General features: G+C 39.0%; 1 protein-coding gene across 4 annotated transcripts in view; it reads right to left on the bottom strand.

The window, feature by feature from the left end:
• Positions 1-21,143, bottom strand: part of nalcn (sodium leak channel, non-selective) — an 84,547-nt gene that overhangs the window by 34,740 nt on the left and 28,664 nt on the right. For all 4 annotated transcript variants that reach the window (XR_012772535.1, XM_075479217.1, XM_075479218.1 and 1 more), the window contains 5 exons: positions 12,022-12,153; positions 9,726-9,893; positions 5,482-5,673; positions 2,970-3,107; positions 2,364-2,438 (listed from right to left, as the gene is read on the bottom strand). Coding sequence is in view for 3 of the 4 variants with exons in the window: in XM_075479217.1 (XP_075335332.1) it covers positions 2,364-2,438; positions 2,970-3,107; positions 5,482-5,673; positions 9,726-9,893; positions 12,022-12,153 (705 nt within the window). In the remaining variant the exon portion in view is untranslated. The remainder of the gene's footprint in view (positions 1-2,363; positions 2,439-2,969; positions 3,108-5,481; positions 5,674-9,725; positions 9,894-12,021; positions 12,154-21,143) is intronic.

Here is a 21,143-nt window from a genome sequence, read left to right as displayed (position 1 = left end):
CCAATAGTACACAGGATAAAATACCGCGGCAGGCTTAGAATGGTTTATTTTTCTACAAGTAATTCTACCATTACTTCCAATTAATTTGAATGTGTGTTCTCAGCATACCGTGAAGAGCAAATAATCCAAAATATCACAGGGAAAAGATGCACATTATTCCTAAGAAACACTTTCAGTAAGTCAGTGAAGTCATGCATTAGCCAGCAGGCAAAATAACCCATTACATCCTCTGTAATTGCTTTCACGTGTGTATTTCTTAGAGATTTATCAGACATGTTATAAGGCTTATCCCAAATGTTTGCAGAAGCGCTCTCTTGTAGGAGGGTGATTACCATCTATGGTTTTATTTATAGTCAGTCTGTATCCATGATTGAAGCGCCTTTAAAATAGGCAATTTTACAGCCGTTGCACCTAATCACTCAGCTGTGGGTGGGAAATAACCTGTCCAAGCAAGCTGAGAATTGCCAGCCAGCTATGAGGACACACAGCACGCAGCACTTATGTGAGCGTGTGTGCAAGATAATGTTCAAGTTGATGAGCATAGACTTAAATTTATGCTAAGATATAAGATGGGTACAAACAGGAAAAGAACAAGGCGCTTTAGCTGCATTTCTGTCTGAGACCATTCAACAGGCAATTTCTCTATAAAGATTTGTCTGTCATTGCACTTATTTGCCTTTGAAGACCGAAACTGCTATTCAAAGTTCATCCGTTGAGAAGTGACTAGCACCAAGGGCCATGTATTTGCATGTAAGAGTCAGCCTTCACGCTCAACAAGGGCTTGCGTTTTTTTCCCCCGTTTTTTTTTTTGGAGTTAATTGGCCACTTACTCAACCATGTAGAGCAAAGCTTAAAAAGAATAGAATGGAAAAAACACTTAGAGCTCATATGTGGGTATATTTTGAGCCCTGTCAGTCTTCCCAGGCCAGAAACTGCTCAGCTTTAAAAAAAAAAATGCAATAGAGAAGAAAGAAACAGAAATGTCAAGCAGCAGGTGAACCGGTAAGCACTTCAGAATCGCGGGAAGACATAAAATGTGTCATGCCTTGGTGTACTTTCCCATTCTGGCCTTTAACTATTGTTGTTTGTGAAATTTGCAATAAATATGAGGTTTTCTGTAAGAAAATTCAGTGACCTTTATTTCTAAAGCTTGATTCTTGCTTTTGCGTTAAATATAAGCAATGCTCATGCTGTAGTTTACACAAGTAACCTTTGGCGATGCGAGTATTAGCAATTATTCACTAGTGTGTCTGCAAAAATCGGTCATAGAGTTTCTCTGCTAGTGTGGGCCAGCGTCTCCGTGCACTTAAAACAACGGTACCTGTAGCGGAAGGTTAGCAGCAGGTCTATGTGACTTCTCCTGTAGTCAGTGGTTTTTCTTTGTCACTCACTGTTGCAATTACATTTCTGTACCACGAAAAGCACTGGGTTCCTTTTTTTGTTTGTTTTTCAGGCAACATTAGACCCTCAAACTATACTTTTTTCTTTTTTTTTACTAAACTTAACCACATAGCAGCAACGTGGCAAAACCAACCGAGTAATCAAACTTACAGCAATTCTATATGTGAACAGCGTCATGACTGAGAAGAAGGGTCCTAACAGTTACTTGAACCAGTGCATCCAAAAAAATGTGACACATCAAAAATATCAATACAAGCAGTGCATACATTGAAACAACTGCTGCCTTCAAATGGGCTTCTTCAACTAACATGGTCTACACTGTTCCTCTCTAAAAATGCTGTTCATTTCTTTGGAGTTGTTTGTGCTTTCAATGCTTTCCATGTGCTTCATTAGAGTACTCCAACTAATAAAAACAGATTATTTTAAATCTACAAACCTGCGGGAGGTTCGGATACATACTGTGCACTACTTTGACATGTAACAAAGAGGTGGATCAATAATCTCATGCTCAACAAGTCACAGTGGCTAAACCTGTCAAAGACACGTCGGCATTTCAGCTTTCTTCACTTTAATCTGGCAGCTTCATGGAAGAAGTAGCTTGAGAGGACATTTTGTCTTGGTAAAAGGTGACTGACAGCCCTCTGTTGCCCTCCAGATAGATAAACAGTCATGACCTAACTCGTAGTATTTACAGCTCTTATTGAGCTGTTACTAGTCTGGATTTTTGTCAATCTTTCTGATTTTGTATGGGGGGTGGGGTTCTCAAGAAACTTGTCAAGCTTCTGTTATACTTTCCAACAAAGTTACTTTTTCAGGTGAAAGTTGAGCTTTGTAGCTGCAGAATCGTATTTCATTCGACACCAGCCAGACTGCATTGCTGTATAATGCCAATAATTGAGCGTGTATTCACAGATAATGACTCCCCTTACAAAATTCTGCGCAATTTCACACCAGCTTCTCACCTGTTTGAGCTTCTTCAAGTCTTCATCCAACTCCAGATTGTCCAAGATAACAGCCACGAAAAGACTCAGCAGAATCTAAAATGCAACAAAAGGGAAGTTCAAAAGAGCATCTGCTGTGTGTGAGCACATATATATATGTCAATGTCATTATTACCATCATAATAAAAATGGGACAATGCAGTCTTTGTGCTTTTTTAACAGCATGCAGTCTGCATTGTAATTGTATTTGTTCCTCATTCTGTCCTGGAAGACAACCTGTCTGTCTGGAGAGAGGTGTGAGTCATCCAGAGACTGCGTGTGCCATCTCATCTCCCCGTATCAAAGGGCCAAACACTGAAATGTCAGTGCTTCTTATGCCTGCAAGTCTGATTATCTGTGATTAGATGTGCCACTTGAGCAAACAATAAAGGGGCAAGGCACTAATTGAACGGATTAAGAGAGAAATCCAAGCATTCTTTTGACACCTATGTCCTCCAAACGGTTTTTACTGATCAAAACACAAGAATATGCGTTTTAAGAGAATATTACAGTGAATGCATCATGTAATAAAAGGAACATTTCAACAGCTTATTTGACTAATTTGAAGCAGCACAGCATATTCCTCACCAGGGTAGCAAACAGATGGTAGAGGATGAAGTAAATGGCCACTACAGGGGCCCACACTCGACCTACAGCCACAAGAGTCTGGTCCATGACATCTATCCAGCCCTCCTGGGTTAGGATCTGGAACATGGACATAAACGCCTACAGGGAGGAAAGCACATGATCAGAGAAAGTAAAAGAGGCTAATGGCAAAAAAGGGTAAAAGGCTTCACGGCAGTGCAGAGAAGCAGTGGAGACGGGGGAAGAAAGAGAGTTGCAGGGAGGACATTACTAGACAAACTGATTTGACATTTTAAACTAGCTTTCGCACAGGAGAGTAAATATTACAGAGCTGATGCACAAATCCCCCACTGGCCATCTATATCCAGCTTTGAAATCGAGGATTTAGTCATAAGCAAAGGAGAGAAGAGAGGATCCAAGAGTCAGACATCCTTTTTTTTTACAATGCTCTTATGCCTTCTCATGTACTCTGTGGAGGTCAGATGAAGGTGTAGGGAACAGCCAGCTGTGACAACATGGCCCCTGGAGGCAAATGGCGCAAATGCACTTCTTTCTTACCACCTCTTCTACAGCAGCTACACACCCTGACCCTTCCCACCCCCTACTAGACCAAGTCGCTACTGATAAAGATAAACCCCGAAACACTCTCTGCCCACCGGCATGGCAGCCCAACGTCATTAAATACGATGTGTTTGTGTGTTTGGATGCTATATGTGCGTGAAACAGAAGATTCAAGAAAACAGAGATATATTATAGCGTGGAAGGGTAATACAGTATACAAATGGCAGCTGTCTACAAGCAGCCCGCTTTATCTACAACCTGCTTAGGATCAGTGAAAATTTGGAAGGGAGAAAAAAAAACAGGGAGTGGAAATATGTCACGAATGAAAGAGGGAATAAGTCCCTGAGCAATTAGGAATCAAAGGAAATACCACATCTGTCAACCTTTTTGCATAACCCATCAACACCTGAAGGCCTGCACATTGCTTGTGTCAGGTTTCCTTTTCCAGAACTGCTCAAATTCCTTTTTAAACTTTGGTGAATTAAATTTGCCTGAATCTTTCAACTTATGGTGCAGGGATAACAGAAGTGAATACACTTCTTTGCAGTATTAGTGTTGTTAAATGACAACAAATGCAATCATCTCTCAACAACTGCATAATTTCAAAACTGACAAGTCTCGTATTTCCTTTTATGAACCACTGCAAACCAAGTCTTAGGAAAATAGTTGCAAACACTGAATGACTAAATCCTGGTTATTGCTTAAACTGGGTGTCAACAAGTATACCATATGTCAGAAATGATCTTTAAATGATTTTACTGAAACTTGATTTAAACCAATTTATGAATAATGTTTCTACAATGCTTAGCACCAACAATAATGGATGGCATCTTGAAAATATAAAACACTGATTGTCCTTTGTGATTGCAAAACTTAAAGAGTAGACTGTAAAACAATATTCTTCTAGATAAATTTGTTTAGCTAGGAAGGCATTGCACATCGTTGGTGTGAATCAAACTAGCCACAGAGAATGGATAGTGCTGACAGTGACAGAACTGAGGAGGGAGACATCATGGGACTGCGTGAATGGAAAACGTGTTGGGGAGATGGCAAATAGAAATGACAAAGGACGGTAGGTGGTGCAGTGGGTTAAGCAGCCGCCCCATGTACAGAGGCTATAGTCCTCGCTGCAGCTGGCCCCGGTTTGAGTCCCGTACCGAGCGGCCCTTTGCTGCATGTCTCCCCCCTATCTCTGCTTCCTGTCTGTCTCCAACTGTCCTAACATTAAAGGCATAAAAAGCCCCCCCCACCCCCCAAAAAATAAGAAATGACAAAAAAACAAAATACCATTAAAATTCCACAAGTTTCTAAAGTTCAAGTATGTATGAATAAAAGTGAAATAACAACACACAATTCTTCAATTATAACTATTTGACTGTTTTCATCCTTGTTTCACCCTTCTTCTCATCCGATTTGTCTGAAACGCAGTGAGCTGTGACCGTCACAAAAGCATGCGCAGCCTGCTATTTCCAATCCGTCTGTGGTCAGAGCGTCTTATGCTTCATCATAGTATATAATGAGATGAGATTGAACTGTGACATGGCTCCAATTCTGTCATAAGCCCCTGTAACCCCTCTCCTGAAAAATACTAATGGACCGCATATCTTGGTATATCCCTCTTGCTATCTTGTTTGTGATGGAATTTTTAGAGCCTCTGACTATAGCTGACTGTGCCGAATAGCAGGCAGTCAGATGAAGTTCAGCAAAATCCCAAATACTTCCAAAGATCCCGTCGTAGATCATTTTGTAGGGACTTCGCTGCTTATTTCCTCCATTTTTTAACAACTTTGCAAAATTTTTGAATTTCCCCCACAGGGGGATGAATAAAGTATTTTCTATTCAGCTAATTATTATAAATAAGCAATTGATCATGAAAAAAATACACATATTTATACATAGTACTTTTAAAAGTTTATTACATCTATTTCTTAGGTGACAAGGTGTGGTCCCTTACCCTGGGAAAGGTGGTAAAGCGGTCCAACTCCTCCACAAAGCAGAACATTTGCAAGCTGATGGCTGACATGACGATAAGAAGACTGGCTGTGAACACCACCAGGCTGCCCAGTTTTATTCCTGGACCAAATATTTTGTAGACAAAGTCCTCTAGAGCTGGGGAAATTTTGATCAAACGCACCACACGTAGCACCTAAGGGAGAGAAGACATGCGTTACTATCATGTGAGGTCGCCGTTTGTGTTCAATAGCTCTTTTATTTCAGACTTTATAGGAGTGATTTCTGCAGCATTCCGCAGATTTCCGTAGCGTAGTTTTAAAAAAGGTAGAAAATGAACACCACTGTAGAAACATAGCGCACTGAATACATATTGATTTTAAAAGAAAGAAGAGTGATCTTGATCCAACTTTAACAGTGCAGTGATACTCTGCTCTCTCAACCAGCTTAGCTCCTACATTGCTTGTGGTGACAACCAGCCCTGAAAAGATAATGAATGTTGGTCAGGCTTTGAACAGAGATGCAGAGAGTAGCTATTGATCCAGCTCCTTTCTGTGATGCTTCGGGACACATATTTTTCTTTAGGGTCCCACATGAAACCAAATGAATGACTTATCTTCCATTCCCTGGATATATAGCGAAATGAAAAAGGAACACACAGGACACTGGGCTCGAAAGGAACCTTAAGAAAATACATCCAGTGATGACACTGACAGCAAGATGACAGATGAGACGGAAAGACATTACCTCAAAGCCCTGTCACGCCTCGATGACCACTGTCTATTTCATTAGAAGGGCCTCCTCTGAGGCCAAAGATGAGGCAAGGGTTGAAAAACTGAAAAACTATCAATACGAAAGAAAACTAGGTCTTTAGTTATACCTCATGTCTTTCAGTGTACTGTCGAAAAAGTGTAGGGGGACAGATATAGATGCCACTGACAGAAAAAAGAAATCTAAAATAATTTAACGCATCTCCACTGAAAGTCTTTCCTCTGAAAAAAGGAAATCACCGCACTTTCTCCCAATTTTTCTGTTGTGGGCTGCTTCAGTAAACTGCTAAGAGAAATTAAAAAATAATAAATAAATAAATAAATCTTGTTCAACAAAGGTTATTTGATGTAATTCGTAGAGTTGTCAAATTATTCATCTGCAATTGCCGGCATAAATCATTTCAAAACTAACTTGAGATTTTAAGTTAAACGTTTCCTATTTTAGAAAATAAATAATAATTTTTTTTTTTTTATAAAAATTAATAAAAATAAATAACTACAGTCACGAGAACATTGTGCCCTCTTAATCAGGGCATTACAAAAAAAAAATCACCTTGGTCTTAAAATTAGGCACATAGACCCTCAGATGAACAACAACAGATTTTGAGAGCTTTATAACATCAAATAGAAAACGATTACTTCAAGTCATTGCTGCTACAGGTGGTTCTACAAGCTTATGTGTTGAGCTGCATTTTTGTTATGCAAATAAGTGACATGGTTGTTACACAAATGCCATGTGTTGTAAGGACCAGGAGACTTTTTATTACACTCTGTCACATAAAACCTCAGAACTGGAAAAAGGGTTAGAAAACCAACAAAACATATGCAGTGTTGTGTTAAATAAGTCGTATTTACAGTATCAGAGGCTATCCTAACCACAGCTCAGACTTGGTGACTAAAGGGTGTAGGCTGAACTCAAACCCTTTTGTACCACCAACAAACTTGCATTCCTGATAACAACGATGAACTGTAAATGACAGTCAGAGAATGGTTTTCCGACTGTGCTGTGCTGTCTGTGTGAGCGTCTGGCTCCTACCGAGACAGAACAATGCTTAACATATGGAATATGGCAGCGTCATGGATATTCAACCCGACATTTTAAACTTATATTTGCCAAATACCGATGACTGGAATGAGATTAGCAAACCCCCTACCAGAAAATGACACAATACCTTGGTTTTCAGAAGGAAGGAAATAACTGACCTATCAAACTGAAATCATTGCAATACTGAGCGCAGAGACAGGAAGTGTCGAGGTGGGTTCCACTGGTTGATTACAAATTGCTGAATCTTGTGTATTTGTCAAAGCTGTAAGTAAGAAACATTTTGTACAGACTGAAGCCCCAAAATCAAAGAAGCAAAAGACAAAAATTGCTATGTCTGGTTCCTTCTTGGGTGGATAGAGCACATCTGATTCAGGCACAGAATCTTAAAGGAGAAGTTTTTTTTTTTTAAACCTGGACCTTATTTCTGGCATAAATTACGTTCATCTCCTCACCTACTTTCTACTTTCCTCAAAAGTGGGGAAAGTCGGCGTCCTTCGGAAGATATTTAGATCACTCGAGATCCTTGTATATCCATAAAACGGGAGACAACAGGGTATAGAAAAGACAGCCTCTAAATAAGGCATTATCTGTCTTTATTTCACCTAAAAAGGACGCCGACCTTCACCAAACTGTTATCAGTGAGTAGATGAACGTATTTTATGCCAGAAATAAGGTCCAGGTTTTAAAAAAAACGAACTTCCCCTTTAAGGTTGATCATTTGTGACTTAAGGTATATTGGAAAAATATCAGCAGAGAAAGTTAGCAAACCGTGTTTACCAGTGAGTGAGGAGTAAGTAAGGAACCTTATTCCCAAAAGCTCAAAAACAAAACCAACGTGAGCAGGGCAATGAGCAAGGCATTGCTGAAATTGAAATTGAACATAGAAATGTAACATAACTCTGCTTTCATCTGTTGGAACAGGAAATAAGCAAATCAAAAGGTGGTCATTCATTTTATTTGGCATGTCTGTTGTTATTTAATATATTGTAGTGAACTTAATGGACATAATTCACCTTAAACAGATGTTTAATGTTGTTTGAGAATCAGTTTTGCACTCAGCTATATTGTGTGCTTTTCTGTCCTGAGGTAAACACATTCCCTTTAAATAGAAACTCGATTAATATAACTTGTTTGGCTTATTACTTTAATTGGTTATTTGAATAATTATTTGATCAATCAATATATAGATAATAGTGTCAAATGGATGAGGGAACACGTGATGTGACGTTGCAGGTCTTTAGGAAGCCATCTTTGCCTTTTGATTTACTCTGGAAAGCCATGATGACTTGTTAGACTTGCCTTGTCGGGTTTCAACTGGAAATTTCACCTATGTCCAGCACCTTCTTATTGCAACTTTGTACCTCGTTAAAGCAAGTTTTAAATCTCTGCAAGTTGTTTACTTAATACACTAATTTGACAGCTTGAAAGGTAGGACACTGCACTTTAGAGCAAACGTTTCGCACTAATACAATGAAAATAACTTAACTTTTCATCAGAGAACCTCTGGAACTTTTCTTTGGCAACATTACACAAACACTTACATACTGTATATATACTATATCGATCCTGCAAGGGTTGTTATTTCATATAGCGCAGATTTTGAAGAAGCTGGGGTCAGAGTATAGGTTCAGGCAGACAACAACGGCCTTGGATCTAATATTTAATGGTGCTGCGAGGCATTGTTGTCACAGTTGATTTGAATAATAACTCAAAAACCGGTAATCATTTCAGAGGATGTCATCTCCCACCCACACGATCATTTAAGTAGACATAGAATTCATAAACAAAAACACAACAGACCATCGCAACTAAAAGCAGCACTAATGTGGCCAATGTACATCATTACTTCCACCTTCAGAATAATCAGGACTTATCCAGTCCCTTAACGCACATGAAAGTGTTTTGAACTCTTCTCTGACATTACAGATATTTCTGCGTTAACGTTGTTGGAAACACTTGCTGTACATAACTATGGTCTTGGAATTTGGAATCTAAAAATGACTAAAGCAAAGAGTCATCTTTGACTGCGCAGTTACAAAGATGGTAAATGCTCCCAGACATGTGTATTTTCCTTTTAACATAATTTCAGTTAATTGGTTAAAAACAACTAATTAAATCAGTGTTTAGAAATTCCAACAATTTAACCCAGAACTGATTTGATATAATCATATTTGGACGTTTTGTGGTGACAGTGCAATTATAGGATTTGAATGAACAAAGGCAAGAATTTTACCAAAAGAGAAGTGACATGACTGATTAACACTCATTAATGCATGGTCACAGGAAGGAATTGTCACAGAACAATTCGCAGCTTCTGTTCTTCAAGTGGTTGTCTCATTTTCATATTTTGTTTGGGATTTACAAATATTTATGCAAGCGTGCATTTGTGCAAGTACGAATGATAATGTATTGATTTGCGCGCTCCTATGTTACCTGAAAGTAGGTAAACTGGGAGTGGTAGAGGTCAGGGTAGATGTGCAGTGTGGTGCCCACCACCAGCAGAGACTCAAACTTATGCAAAGAGGAGCTGATGTAGCCGGTGAAGCCGAGGCACCAAATCTTCAGGAGCGCTTCTAGGTCGAACAGCACGGTAAAAGCAACCTGGGATTGGAAATAAGAAAATACAAATTACTGTTGGCATTTACTTTCAGTCAGCACACAACTCTGTTAATTGTATTTCGTGAACTGGGGTACGCAGCTTTTATTCTACTTCATTTCATTTAGTTTATTTTTTATTTGTGTAATCTTTACACGTAGCGGATAGCTACAATCACGAGTATTACAGTTCAGATTATAATTAAACATACAAAATAAATGACAATGTGTCAACAAATGCCATTCATTGTATAAACCTAGAGAGAACATTTTATGAAAATATTCAAAAATGAGCTGAAAATCTGATTCGGTGTCTGAAGTTACAAGCAACTCAAAAAGTCAGAAAAAACACAACCCTGTCAATATGTTTGGAGCCAAATAAGTTTGAAAATATCCCGTTTTATAGTCGCCTCCCAACTTTAAGTTCAAATCCTATAGCACTGGCTGTATCTCAGAGGTGGGAAGTCTTATCTATTGCTTTTTACTTTGCTCTTAACAGCAATGTAACAGCAGATAAGTACACCTAAGAGAGAAATGACGGAGGAATTATGAAGTGACTTTTGAATGAAGCATTATTGGCCTGCTGGCCATTTGGTTCTACGGTGAAGTATTTCATCAACGTGGGCTAGTTCATTACATGAATCATGATGGGATTGTGCCTAAAAGAGAAATCAGTACCAGCCGGTCATAGTTGAATTGTGGGTGAAGTATTTGAGAGTAAAACTGTTGGTCAAGTATTCATCTTTAAGTTTCATACGAGTTCAGTGGGTGCAAGTCTGAGCTGAGTTTGCTGTGTGTAGTCTCCCCAGCTATTAACTATGCTCTAAATGCTCATATAGCACTAATGTGCTTTCACGGTTATTGAGTACTATCAATCTCAAAGGAGGCAGGCCAATGTGGGAGAGAACTGTGGCTCGTAGTGTGTGGTTCACACCAAGCTCTAAAATAGGTCGATGGGGAGACATAAATTCATGGTGGGAAAAGGAGCTGTTGTACTGTCTCTTTGGTATTTTAACCAAAGTGTGTTACATAAATTTCATGATAAGACCTTAGGAACTTCTGCTGACTTGTGAAAAAAGGGAATAATATGTCTCCTTCGAGTTCTAAACCAACAGCTACACCATGTAAAAAGGGTTCTTACGTGCTAATGAATTTCCCTTTAAATGCCTTGTATAAAGGATTGTGCAGTATGGACCTTGACCCATAGCAGACATAACAATATATTTGGCTCTGTTGCACTCATTTTGCCCTTTCTATTCAATATATTTATGTAATCACTTTTAGACCTCCAACTCTGCCTAAGTAGGATACTGAATGAGTCCTTCTTTAAGCAAAGAATTGGAATTCTTCCAATGCCTCTCCAACCAGCAGAGGCAATAATGAAAGAAAGGGAGAAAAAGGAGGGAACCACACCATCAAAACAGGCATTTGGTCCATCCTATTCTCAGCCCAGTGCCTCCGTTCCCCAGCTTCCCTTTTCAGCCTTCACACAGATTGGAGCAAATCTGCAGATCGAAGGCTGTATAATATGGATGGAAGGAGTGAGAGAAGGTAATATTATGTGTGTGGGTTTTGTCTCGTCTTTTTTTATCTCTTCCATTCAGCTGTGTGAAGGTGAAAGATATGACGAGAATGGGGAGGTGAGCACACTCCTCATCCTTTTTGTCGGTGCACTTACGCCCGCAAACAGAACAACAAATTAACCTGCAATTAAACATTGAGTGTTGAGAATGTGTATTTTCTAAAAGAAAATAAAGAAAACAACACATATCCCAAAAACCCCAATGTCCATTCACATGCACCACGTGAGTGGATAATATAACTAGGACTTCAAATTATACAGCACTATTATACAGGAAGTCATTATAATTACAGTCCATAATGTTATCATATAGGATTTAGGATGTAGAAAAAGAATCCTTGAAATGTATGGAAAATTAAACAAGGTTTTTACATTTGCTAATGTGGAAATATAGTACAAAAGAAAATCAATAAAATCCTTGAATTAGTTGATGATTAATTATCATCAAAAGGATACTAACAATAACAATAATCATCATAATCATCAAGTGTTTGGGATGAATTTGGGAAATGTATAATAAAGCAGGGAAAAAAAAACAAAAAGAAACTTTACCTCAGCCAGGTAAAACTCATCGTAGTGTCTGCGGTAGTTCTCGCCTTTATAGTAGTTGCTGGCAGCAACGATGACATCCACAGCAACCATACTCAGGATGAACATGTGGAACACGGACGACCGCATCATTTGCTGCGGAAACAGAGCAATATTCAGCTGCAACTTAGGATCCATGTGAATTGAACACAGGCAAAAAGAAAACGCGAAGAAGATCAACGGTCGTGGATTTGTTCAATCAGGTTACATGCGCTGACAGACGCTGGTTTGGGTATGAGACGGCAATATCATGGGAACAAAATTACAACTTTTTCAGGGATTAACAAAAATTAGCAATGGCACAATGTCTCAAAGAGACAATAAGTATTTAGGTCAGTGGCTAGCAGCCAGTGAATTTGGATTGCCTGCCTCAATTCTGCAAGTTCATCAGCCCTTGACTGTTTTTAGACCACTGGCTGATTTGGCCTTGGACAGATTGTTTTGACCGCGACCCGATCGACGGATTCAGCGGTATAGATAATGGATGGATGGACAGATTGTTTTGATTATTTCTTCAAACACGAGAGAAATGTAAAGGCTGACATTTTGCTTGATCTGAAATAGACAAGGGACTAAACATGACCCAGTTCACATAGTAAACATCCAAATATGTACGTAGAACAAAAATAGGCCTACAATGTAGACTGGGTAATGGGTATATATAGTTGTGATTGTGAGGAACATCCATCCACATCAGAATCAGAATCAGTGTATGTTCACAGCCCAAAATAAGAGAGGAAAGAGAATATAGATTCATGTAATTTCCTGTGTGAAAAGTAGTGGCACTGAACTCCCTCAGCAAGATCATTTTGATGGAAAATTCATAACGTGAAAAGGTTTGAAGAGAAACACTCATGAAATAAAGAGAGACAAAACACACGCTCCTCTTTTAGACAAAAAGGGTAACTAAGCATTCTTTTAGTAACAATGTAACAGATGTTATCACAACCTCGATTTCCACATATATGGCAGCATGAACAGCTTGCGCGTGGGCAAAATCACTCATCCGAAAAAAGACTTGCATGTACGACGGGAAAATAGTAGGAAAAAAAAAAAAATCAGACGAAGACTTCAGGACAGATGAAGAGTGTTTGCAACTTTGCTGGAAATATCAAATCACCATGGGAAAATGGGACGACTGCCATCCACCCTCCTACACACAAATGCACTTACAATAAAAACTCCTTCAAGACCAGAAAGTTGGATCTGCAATAGATTTTCATTTTAGTGTAGTGCTTCGATAAAAGAGAGACGATGACAGAAATGGAAGATACACTCATCAGACTGATCTTTGAACTAGTGGGTGAATTGCTTTTCATTGGCCGCTGTTTCAAAATAAAAAAATAAAAAAAAATTCAGAGGGTAAAAGGAATAACGATCTTCAGGAGATTTTTTTCTCTCCACCTGATGACAAATGAAAGGCAAATATAAGAAAAAACGTCTGTTGGGGTCAGGCGCAGCAACTTACTGCAGTTTTTACAATACTATAAAAATTCTCTGAAAAAAAGGTCAGTATGAATGGTTGCTTTAACAAAGTGGGTAATTGTGACATGGGAAGTTCATCATGATCACATGCAGGGTCGAGTAAGAGCTCGACTTGGCCGGTTTACTGGACCAGATCTGTCCTTTTCCCAGTACACTTTTTGCGATTTAACAAGCAGTCTTACTGGGCTGCTTTTAGTCCCGATTGATTATGATAAATATCACCAATTTGTTGATATTTGGTGAGATCTGTGGACTGCAGACTTAAGGTACTTATTAACTAAAACCAATTCTATGAGAAATGTGTTAAATTAGTTTTGAGACACTCAAAATGAAGAGTCTGTGTAAGCAAACTGGCTTTGATTCCAAAACGGTTAATGCGATATTTTAGATAAACTTCTCAAATTACTGCTGAAAATCTATAAATTGGTCAGATTTTGTCCGCTTCATTTTAAATCCAGTGTTTTAGTGGCCAGGTGATGCAACTTTGGGTCGAGGTCTAAGTTGTATTTTTTAGCGTAGGCTGAAAAAAGAAATTTTTTCCGAAGTAATTCTCAGTTAAAATGGACAATTAGTCAATGTAATTGAGAAATATGGGAAGAACATGGGTTATACATTATTCTAATGATTCCCTCTAATCACCTGCTGTAAAACAACACAGGATCGATCTGGCTTACACTTACAATATACATGTCGGAGTTTTGATATAAACTTAAACCACAGGAGGTCAGCAAAACAAGTGTTTTACCTCTTAAAGGGGAAGTTTGTTTTTGTTAAACCTGGACCTTATTTCTGGAATATAATACCTTCATCTACTCACCGATAACAGTTAGGTGAAAGTTGGCGCTATTTAGATCACTCGAAGATCCGCGTATATCCATATAACGGGAGAGAACGTGGGCATAGACAATACATCCTCTAAATAAGGCATTACCTGTCTTTATGTCACCAATACTTTAAGACGAATGAATGAATGAACGCATACTATTGCACTGTCAGTTCAGGGCTGCCGTGTTGTTGTTATTGGGGGCTATCGGGGGGCTTTCTACACACGCGTCTAGTTGGATGATGTTATCGCTGCGCGCCGCTGCAGCACACCTCAAAATGGTAAGGACGTCCATCGTACTCAAAGTCCACGTCGTCAAAAATCTGATAAATATTCTGCCATGTTGCCTAAAACTAGCAATAGCAAAATCCGTGTGACCGTCACTGCAGCGGCACTGAACGGCGCGCGTCGATGAGATCATCCGACTAGATGTGTGTGTAGAAAGCCCCGATAAGTCCCCAATAACAGCAACACGGCAGCTCTGAACTAACAGTACAATAGTACGCGTTCATTCATTAATTCGTCTTAAAGTATTGGCGACATAAAGACAGATAATGCCTTATTTAGAGGCTGTATTGTCAATGCCCCGTTCTCTCTTGTTATATGGATATACGCGGATCTCGAGTGATCTAAATTGCGTCCGAAGGATGCCAACTTCTACCAAATTGTTATCGGTGAGTAGGTGAACGTACTTTATGCCAGAAATAGGGTCCAGGTTAAAAATAAAAAAAACTACCGCTTTAAGTTCCTCTTTAAAATAACGCAGTACTTTCTCACGCAGTTTAGAGACTTCTCGGACGTCAAATCTGCTGTTTGTTTTAAATGTTACTCACCATGAATGTACTTCCTATTTTTTTTTTACTCATAAATGTCAATTCTTTTTATTTATCTTATCAGTCAAATTACTGCCCAGGCTGACGGAGAGCCTAGCTATGGGGATGGGTGTTTTTGCAGAACATACACAAAAGCCCAATCTACACACACAGAGGTTAGGATCCCTGACTGAGATTGAACATGACAAAGTAGTTTGACATTTCCAGTAACCAGATGCTCTCCCCCATGGGTGTTTTTGCAAAATGGAAGCGTGTGTAAGTTTGCATGTGTGTGTCGTAATGTGTGTGTGTGTGTGTGTGTGTGTGTGTGTGTGTGTGTGTGTGTGTGTGTGTGTGTGTGTGTGTGTGTGTGTGTGTGTGTGTGTGTGTGAAAGAGAGAGAGAAAGTAGGAGCAAAGGAGAAAGAGACAGACTGACACAGAACAGAAAGTTCTTGTGTGTATGATAGGGCTGATTTTCTGACTCTGCCCATATTTCTCATCAGCTTTTGGGTATCACATTGCAAAGAAAAGCTCTGGAGCTTGCTGGAGAAAGGTGTGCATTTACAACCCCTTTCATATAGAGATATCATCTAGTTCTACAAGGAATAACCTTTAGATCTTCCCACACAACCCCCTCTTCTCCACCCCAGCTAAGTGTGTTGTGCACTTCACCAGATAACGCTTCCCGAGCCGTTCAAAAGGCAAAAAAGACCTAATGCGCCTGATGGATCTTGCAGGCCTGTTATGGCCTCAAGATGTCAGAATCAATTTGGATGTATCCCATGCAAGACAAGGTGGTTCTCCTCTTCGGTTTGATGTTTCTCATCTTATAGGTCTCTGAAATCCTTTCTCACTTATTTGACGGCTGCTATTTATTTGCGGTGCCTCTGGCCGGTTCTTTGAAATACCAGGTGATGATTGTGCACAAGCACAAAGATTACACGTACATGCACACACTGAAAAAAGTGACTTTTTGGTGAAGTAAACTCTATTAGAGTAACTGTCGTAATTTCTACCTTGTATTTTTAAGATTCAGTAAGAACTAGAGCTTCTTAAGTAAAATTAAACATTTTATTAACGTAATACATGAATTATGGGGGAAGAGTAAGTTTTACTTAGGTTTCCTCATACAATTTAAATGTTTAATAGTTGTATGTACATAAACGTAGAAATACTACATAAACTTTACTCTGAAAGTGTATCGTTAAAATGTACTAAATTACTTCATAACAGCAAATACTACAGATATATAAAATTTACTTAAAATTTTGAGTAAAATGATGTTTCTGCCTATGAAAAAAAGTAGACTTTACTTAATTTGTTTAAACAAATATAACTTAAAACTTAGATGTAATTAAGTAAATGTTACTTAATATCTTCAAAACTGTTATGTTTTATGGTAAATAAAATTTACTTGATACAAATGTTGAAGTGTCACAAGCAAAAGCCACACATTAAATTGTGGCTTTGAGGTTTATCCAGGGAACCTGGTATCACTCTGTCTGTTAGCACAGCATAGCTTAATTACACAGTGCATGTTAAAAATACAGTGTGAAGAAAATAACCTCAAGTGGCATGTAAATTGCAAAGGGAAACATGGCACAATGCACTCATGGCATCAAATACGGGAAGAAGTAAACACCGTTTTCTCTTTTTAGTAAGACCTCTGGCTTCTTAACTGAGTGCATGTATCTTTTTAAATCACCCATTTAAGCTTTAATTAAAACAGTGAAAGAGAGTGTCCCTTTGTAAAGACAGTCAAACCAGTGTGACATTAACACTATCTCACAGAAGGGTTGATAGGAGCTCTCCCAACATGATCCGCTGTCAATAAGCATACTGTTCCACTGGGTGATGGGGATATATGCATCATCCATGGAACATTTCCAGTGGAACTGTTGCAAGCCATAGAAGCAGACTGACGGTTTCCTTGTGCTCTATCTGTTCGCACAGACTGCCAAGGAGTACCAATGCTCTTTCTGCTGGTACACGAGATGAGTGTGGCACATGTGCACATAGCTGGCACAATATAGCAGCACTCACACAGGAATTGTCACCAACAGATTGGGCCATGTTTTGGCACCCACTCTTCTAACAGTTTTCTCCTCTCCTGTTTACTGAGATTAAGAAAAAAACTGAGGGGGATTACAGACTGTTTTACTTGAGTTATCTTTTCGCTCTCCGCACTGCCATTAGTTTATACTGTAATAGGTAAACCGGTGATGGTAATTAAGAGTCTTCCGTCTTTTCAATTTCCCATATATTCGGTCTCTATATCCCTGAATGAAAATATGTAATACAGCAGCAAATTACAGTATCAACAGAGAGTTGTTTTATTTTCAAACAATTTGGCTGAAGAATTGTATGAAATCTTGCTGAAATTGGAATCAACTTAAGTCGAACCCCCTCTACTTATTGTGGCCTTGACTACAGCATTCTGACTCATGTTTCTGGCTGGAAAATAGTCTCTTAATACATCATCATGGTCTGACTGTCTGCACCCTCCTACTCCTTCGTTCTACTCTTAATGTCTGCTGTGCCTCTCCATCTCCGTCTTTGCATCCTTTCTAGTTCTTAGAGACATAACAGACTTTTTTTGTCCAATTTCAGCATACAGTACACATATACTACGCAGCTGGTGACAGCGGTCTACACGGTCATTCCCCTCTCATTGATTTCACGGGATCTGAGCCATCTTCCTTCATATAATTTTATTTCAAATAAAAGACCTTTGACAACCTCGCAGTGCCTCAGTACAGTTTATCACTGCCTATAACATCCTTCAAGCTTCTTTAACTCCACCACTTTTTTCTGCTTCTTAACTAATTTCCCCTTTTCAGTGGCCTAATTCTCCCTCCACACGGGAGACAAAGTGACCTTAACCTTGACAGACTGCGTGAAGGTGTGTGAGCTTAATATGATAGCGATCCAGAGGTAAAGATCAGCGTTAAGTGGAAAAGGAAGGTTCCAGTGAATCAATAAACTCTGGCTTTAGAGAAAAATGTAAAAAAAAAAAAAAAAGTGCTCCATTCATTGGACCTCAGCGCCCTCCAGTAAGTCACTGGGCTATTCATCACTCTGTATTTATTGTTGCTCTGCAGACTGACGATGGAGACAAGTGAGAAAAATTTGCAACACCTGCTGCTCATAGCCAAAGATACAATGGTGAAGTAATCAAAAGCTGTTTCAAATATTCCCAAACTGAAATTCCTTAATTTCTTGATTTTTTTTTTTGGGGGGGGGGGTTAGTCTGTTTTTTACTTTAAATGCATCTTTTAGTTCAATATAATGCATCTGGACTTGGTTTGTTCATAGCAGCCAAAGAACCAATCTGCAGTGTAATTATGGTATGGCAGGGCATTGGGGGTTAATTAGTAGGCTATGTCTGTGGGGAATGACACAGGACACTTCATTAACCTTCACTAATCTTCACTGTACTTTCTCCATGAGAGCAAAACTGAGAAACCCAGGAATAACACTCGGACACCATCCATACTGTAGACCAGTACAGAAAAATAAATATATTTCCTATAAAGTGTACTGGAACATTAGCATTTCGGCTTTTATAGAAAAAAAACACAGACACAGGCAGGTCAGTATTTGAGATCCATGTGGAACAGAATTGACTTAACTGGCAGTAGTTACTAGATTATTCCTGATAAATCTCATGAGAACATATCGCGACTTTGCCTGCACATATAGATAAAAAAAAAAAAAACATCACCTTTTCTCAAACTTTGGAACCTGTATCACAAAATCCACAAGTTCTGGTCACAACTACGAAGTTGTAAGTGTGAAAATCAACCAAACAACAATAAGGATTGATGAAGATTAATAGTAGCATTAAAACAACAACTGCCAGAGGGGGAAAGGAAAGTGGAGATGCTCCCTGCTTTGAGGGCTATTTTGGTTTGTAAACCCTCAGGAGAGGAAGCTGCCATTTCCTCTCTGTCTCCAAAATGAGCAGGTGGTTAATCAATTATGTGTTATCTCCAACTGCTGCAGCCAGTTGGACCCAGACAGACCCAGACTAACACACATGCTCGTGCACAAATAGACAGGCATAAACAGGCAGATCGACAGAATTGATAATCAAAACACAGAAAGCCCGAGCGGACACGTAAAGGTGTTTTAAAAGACAGACCGAAAGGTATGGAGGAGTTGAGCTAATAAAAGACATCACACAGGCCACCTGTCTGCACAAAATGCTCCACTGCCGGCCCTGAAACATTTTAATCATTTGATGGCCAATTACTCTGGAGCCAGGCAGAGCAGAACAAAAACTCACACTTCCCTTCCACAGCAGTCACAGATGGCCCTGCAGGCTGGAATTTCCACTGCCTGTCTTCATTCTACCTGTCCACTCAAGTAGCACAGCTCCCTTCTGACATGAATGAACAAGTGGTGAAATAAGGTGTTTGGCAAGACTATAGAGGGAGTGAGCGCTGGGTGATAGCTGCCATTAATCAGAAATGATGTCAAAGTAATGTCTCATTCTTTTCATACAATCCATTACAACAGAAGTAATTTTTAAGTACTGTAATACCAAACTGTGTCCTTAGCACATAAACATACAAACAGACAAGCAGGTGTGCACAAATGCCCACAACAACATCTACTAATGTACAGCTACTACACATGTGCAATGTTCCCTTGGTTCTTGATAATTGCTGAAGTATCAAATCTGCCACCTCTTCATGTGCACTTGCATCTTTAAAGTCATTTTGCTTTCGTTTAACTTGGGCTCTGGAACAAGACACAGACTGTTGTTTCAGGATGGCAAGCACCTTGCATGGTAAGCTGCACCGCCGTTGGTTCGGGCTGTACGAAGGTAGTTACCATTTAGATTTTTAAATGTATTTCAGACAGAATTCTAAAAGAATTTAAAAACATATATAGGCTTTAAAACTATTTGCAGAAGCACTATTTATTGATTCCAAAGTATGATAAAAGAAAGCACAAATGGTTTAAACTTGCTTAACTTTTATAAAAAAAAAAAAAAAATCTATTTTTTACTTTTTGTAAACATTTGTGAACAATTTGTGTAAGCCGTATCCAGGACGACGTGGTTTGATCTGAAGAGTTGGCTGACATCCTGCAGTTTTTTTTTGACAGCGTGAAGAAAATCAAAGCACTTTCAGATGATTTGATGGCTTGACATGACATAAAAAAATGCTGTCACTTTGTCACAATGGAAAACAATGGATGACTTTTGAAATCAAGAACTGCCTGATTCACGTCACTCATCACCATTGAAATATCAAAGCTTTGATGATTGTTTGTCTGGAGCCTGACACTTGACATATTCACACAGGCAGGAATAAACAACGAAAGAAAAGGAATGTCACAATACAAAATGTAATTTTGACAAAAGGAAAGCAACCCCTGTCAATTTTCAGCGTATTAGTGTGGCCACAAGAACTCTTTCCCTCTTCATTACGTGCACTACAACATCGCTGGCAGACCACAAATCACGAGCCATTATTTTCCTTTTCTTTTTTGTAAGTCGGTACCACTGGTCATCTCACCGCAAAGGTTACCATGGAAATACAGGTCTCCTTTTTGAAAAAAAAAGCTCAACACACAGCTCCTTGCTTGCAGTTCACGTAATGTAATGCTCTAAATTACAGTGTGCATTAAAAACAAACAACTCATGCTAATCTGAGCAGATTGCAGTAACAAGTTTTTCAGTTAAATAATTAAACTGTATACTTTATATGCAAAGTGACAGCTTTGAACATTCCAGACGATCACAGCAATTTCAGACATCAAAGTATCTCACTGTTTCAACATGCAACAAAGACCAATATGTCTTTCCTTACTTCTGCTGAGTGTTTTATTGTCTGACCCTAACTTGAACTTAACGAATACTGGAGACTGAATTTGACTTAACTTGACATATAAGCAGATCATTATCTTCACTTCTTTTCCAAAACCACAATGGTGATCATGTAAATACACTAAC

Source organism: Odontesthes bonariensis, chromosome 12 (genome assembly GCF_027942865.1).
Source record: "Odontesthes bonariensis isolate fOdoBon6 chromosome 12, fOdoBon6.hap1, whole genome shotgun sequence".
NCBI classification, from domain to species: Eukaryota; Metazoa; Chordata; class Actinopteri; order Atheriniformes; family Atherinopsidae; genus Odontesthes; species Odontesthes bonariensis.
Note: the sequence above shows the minus strand (reverse complement) of the source record. Positions and strands in the feature narration are given on the sequence as shown.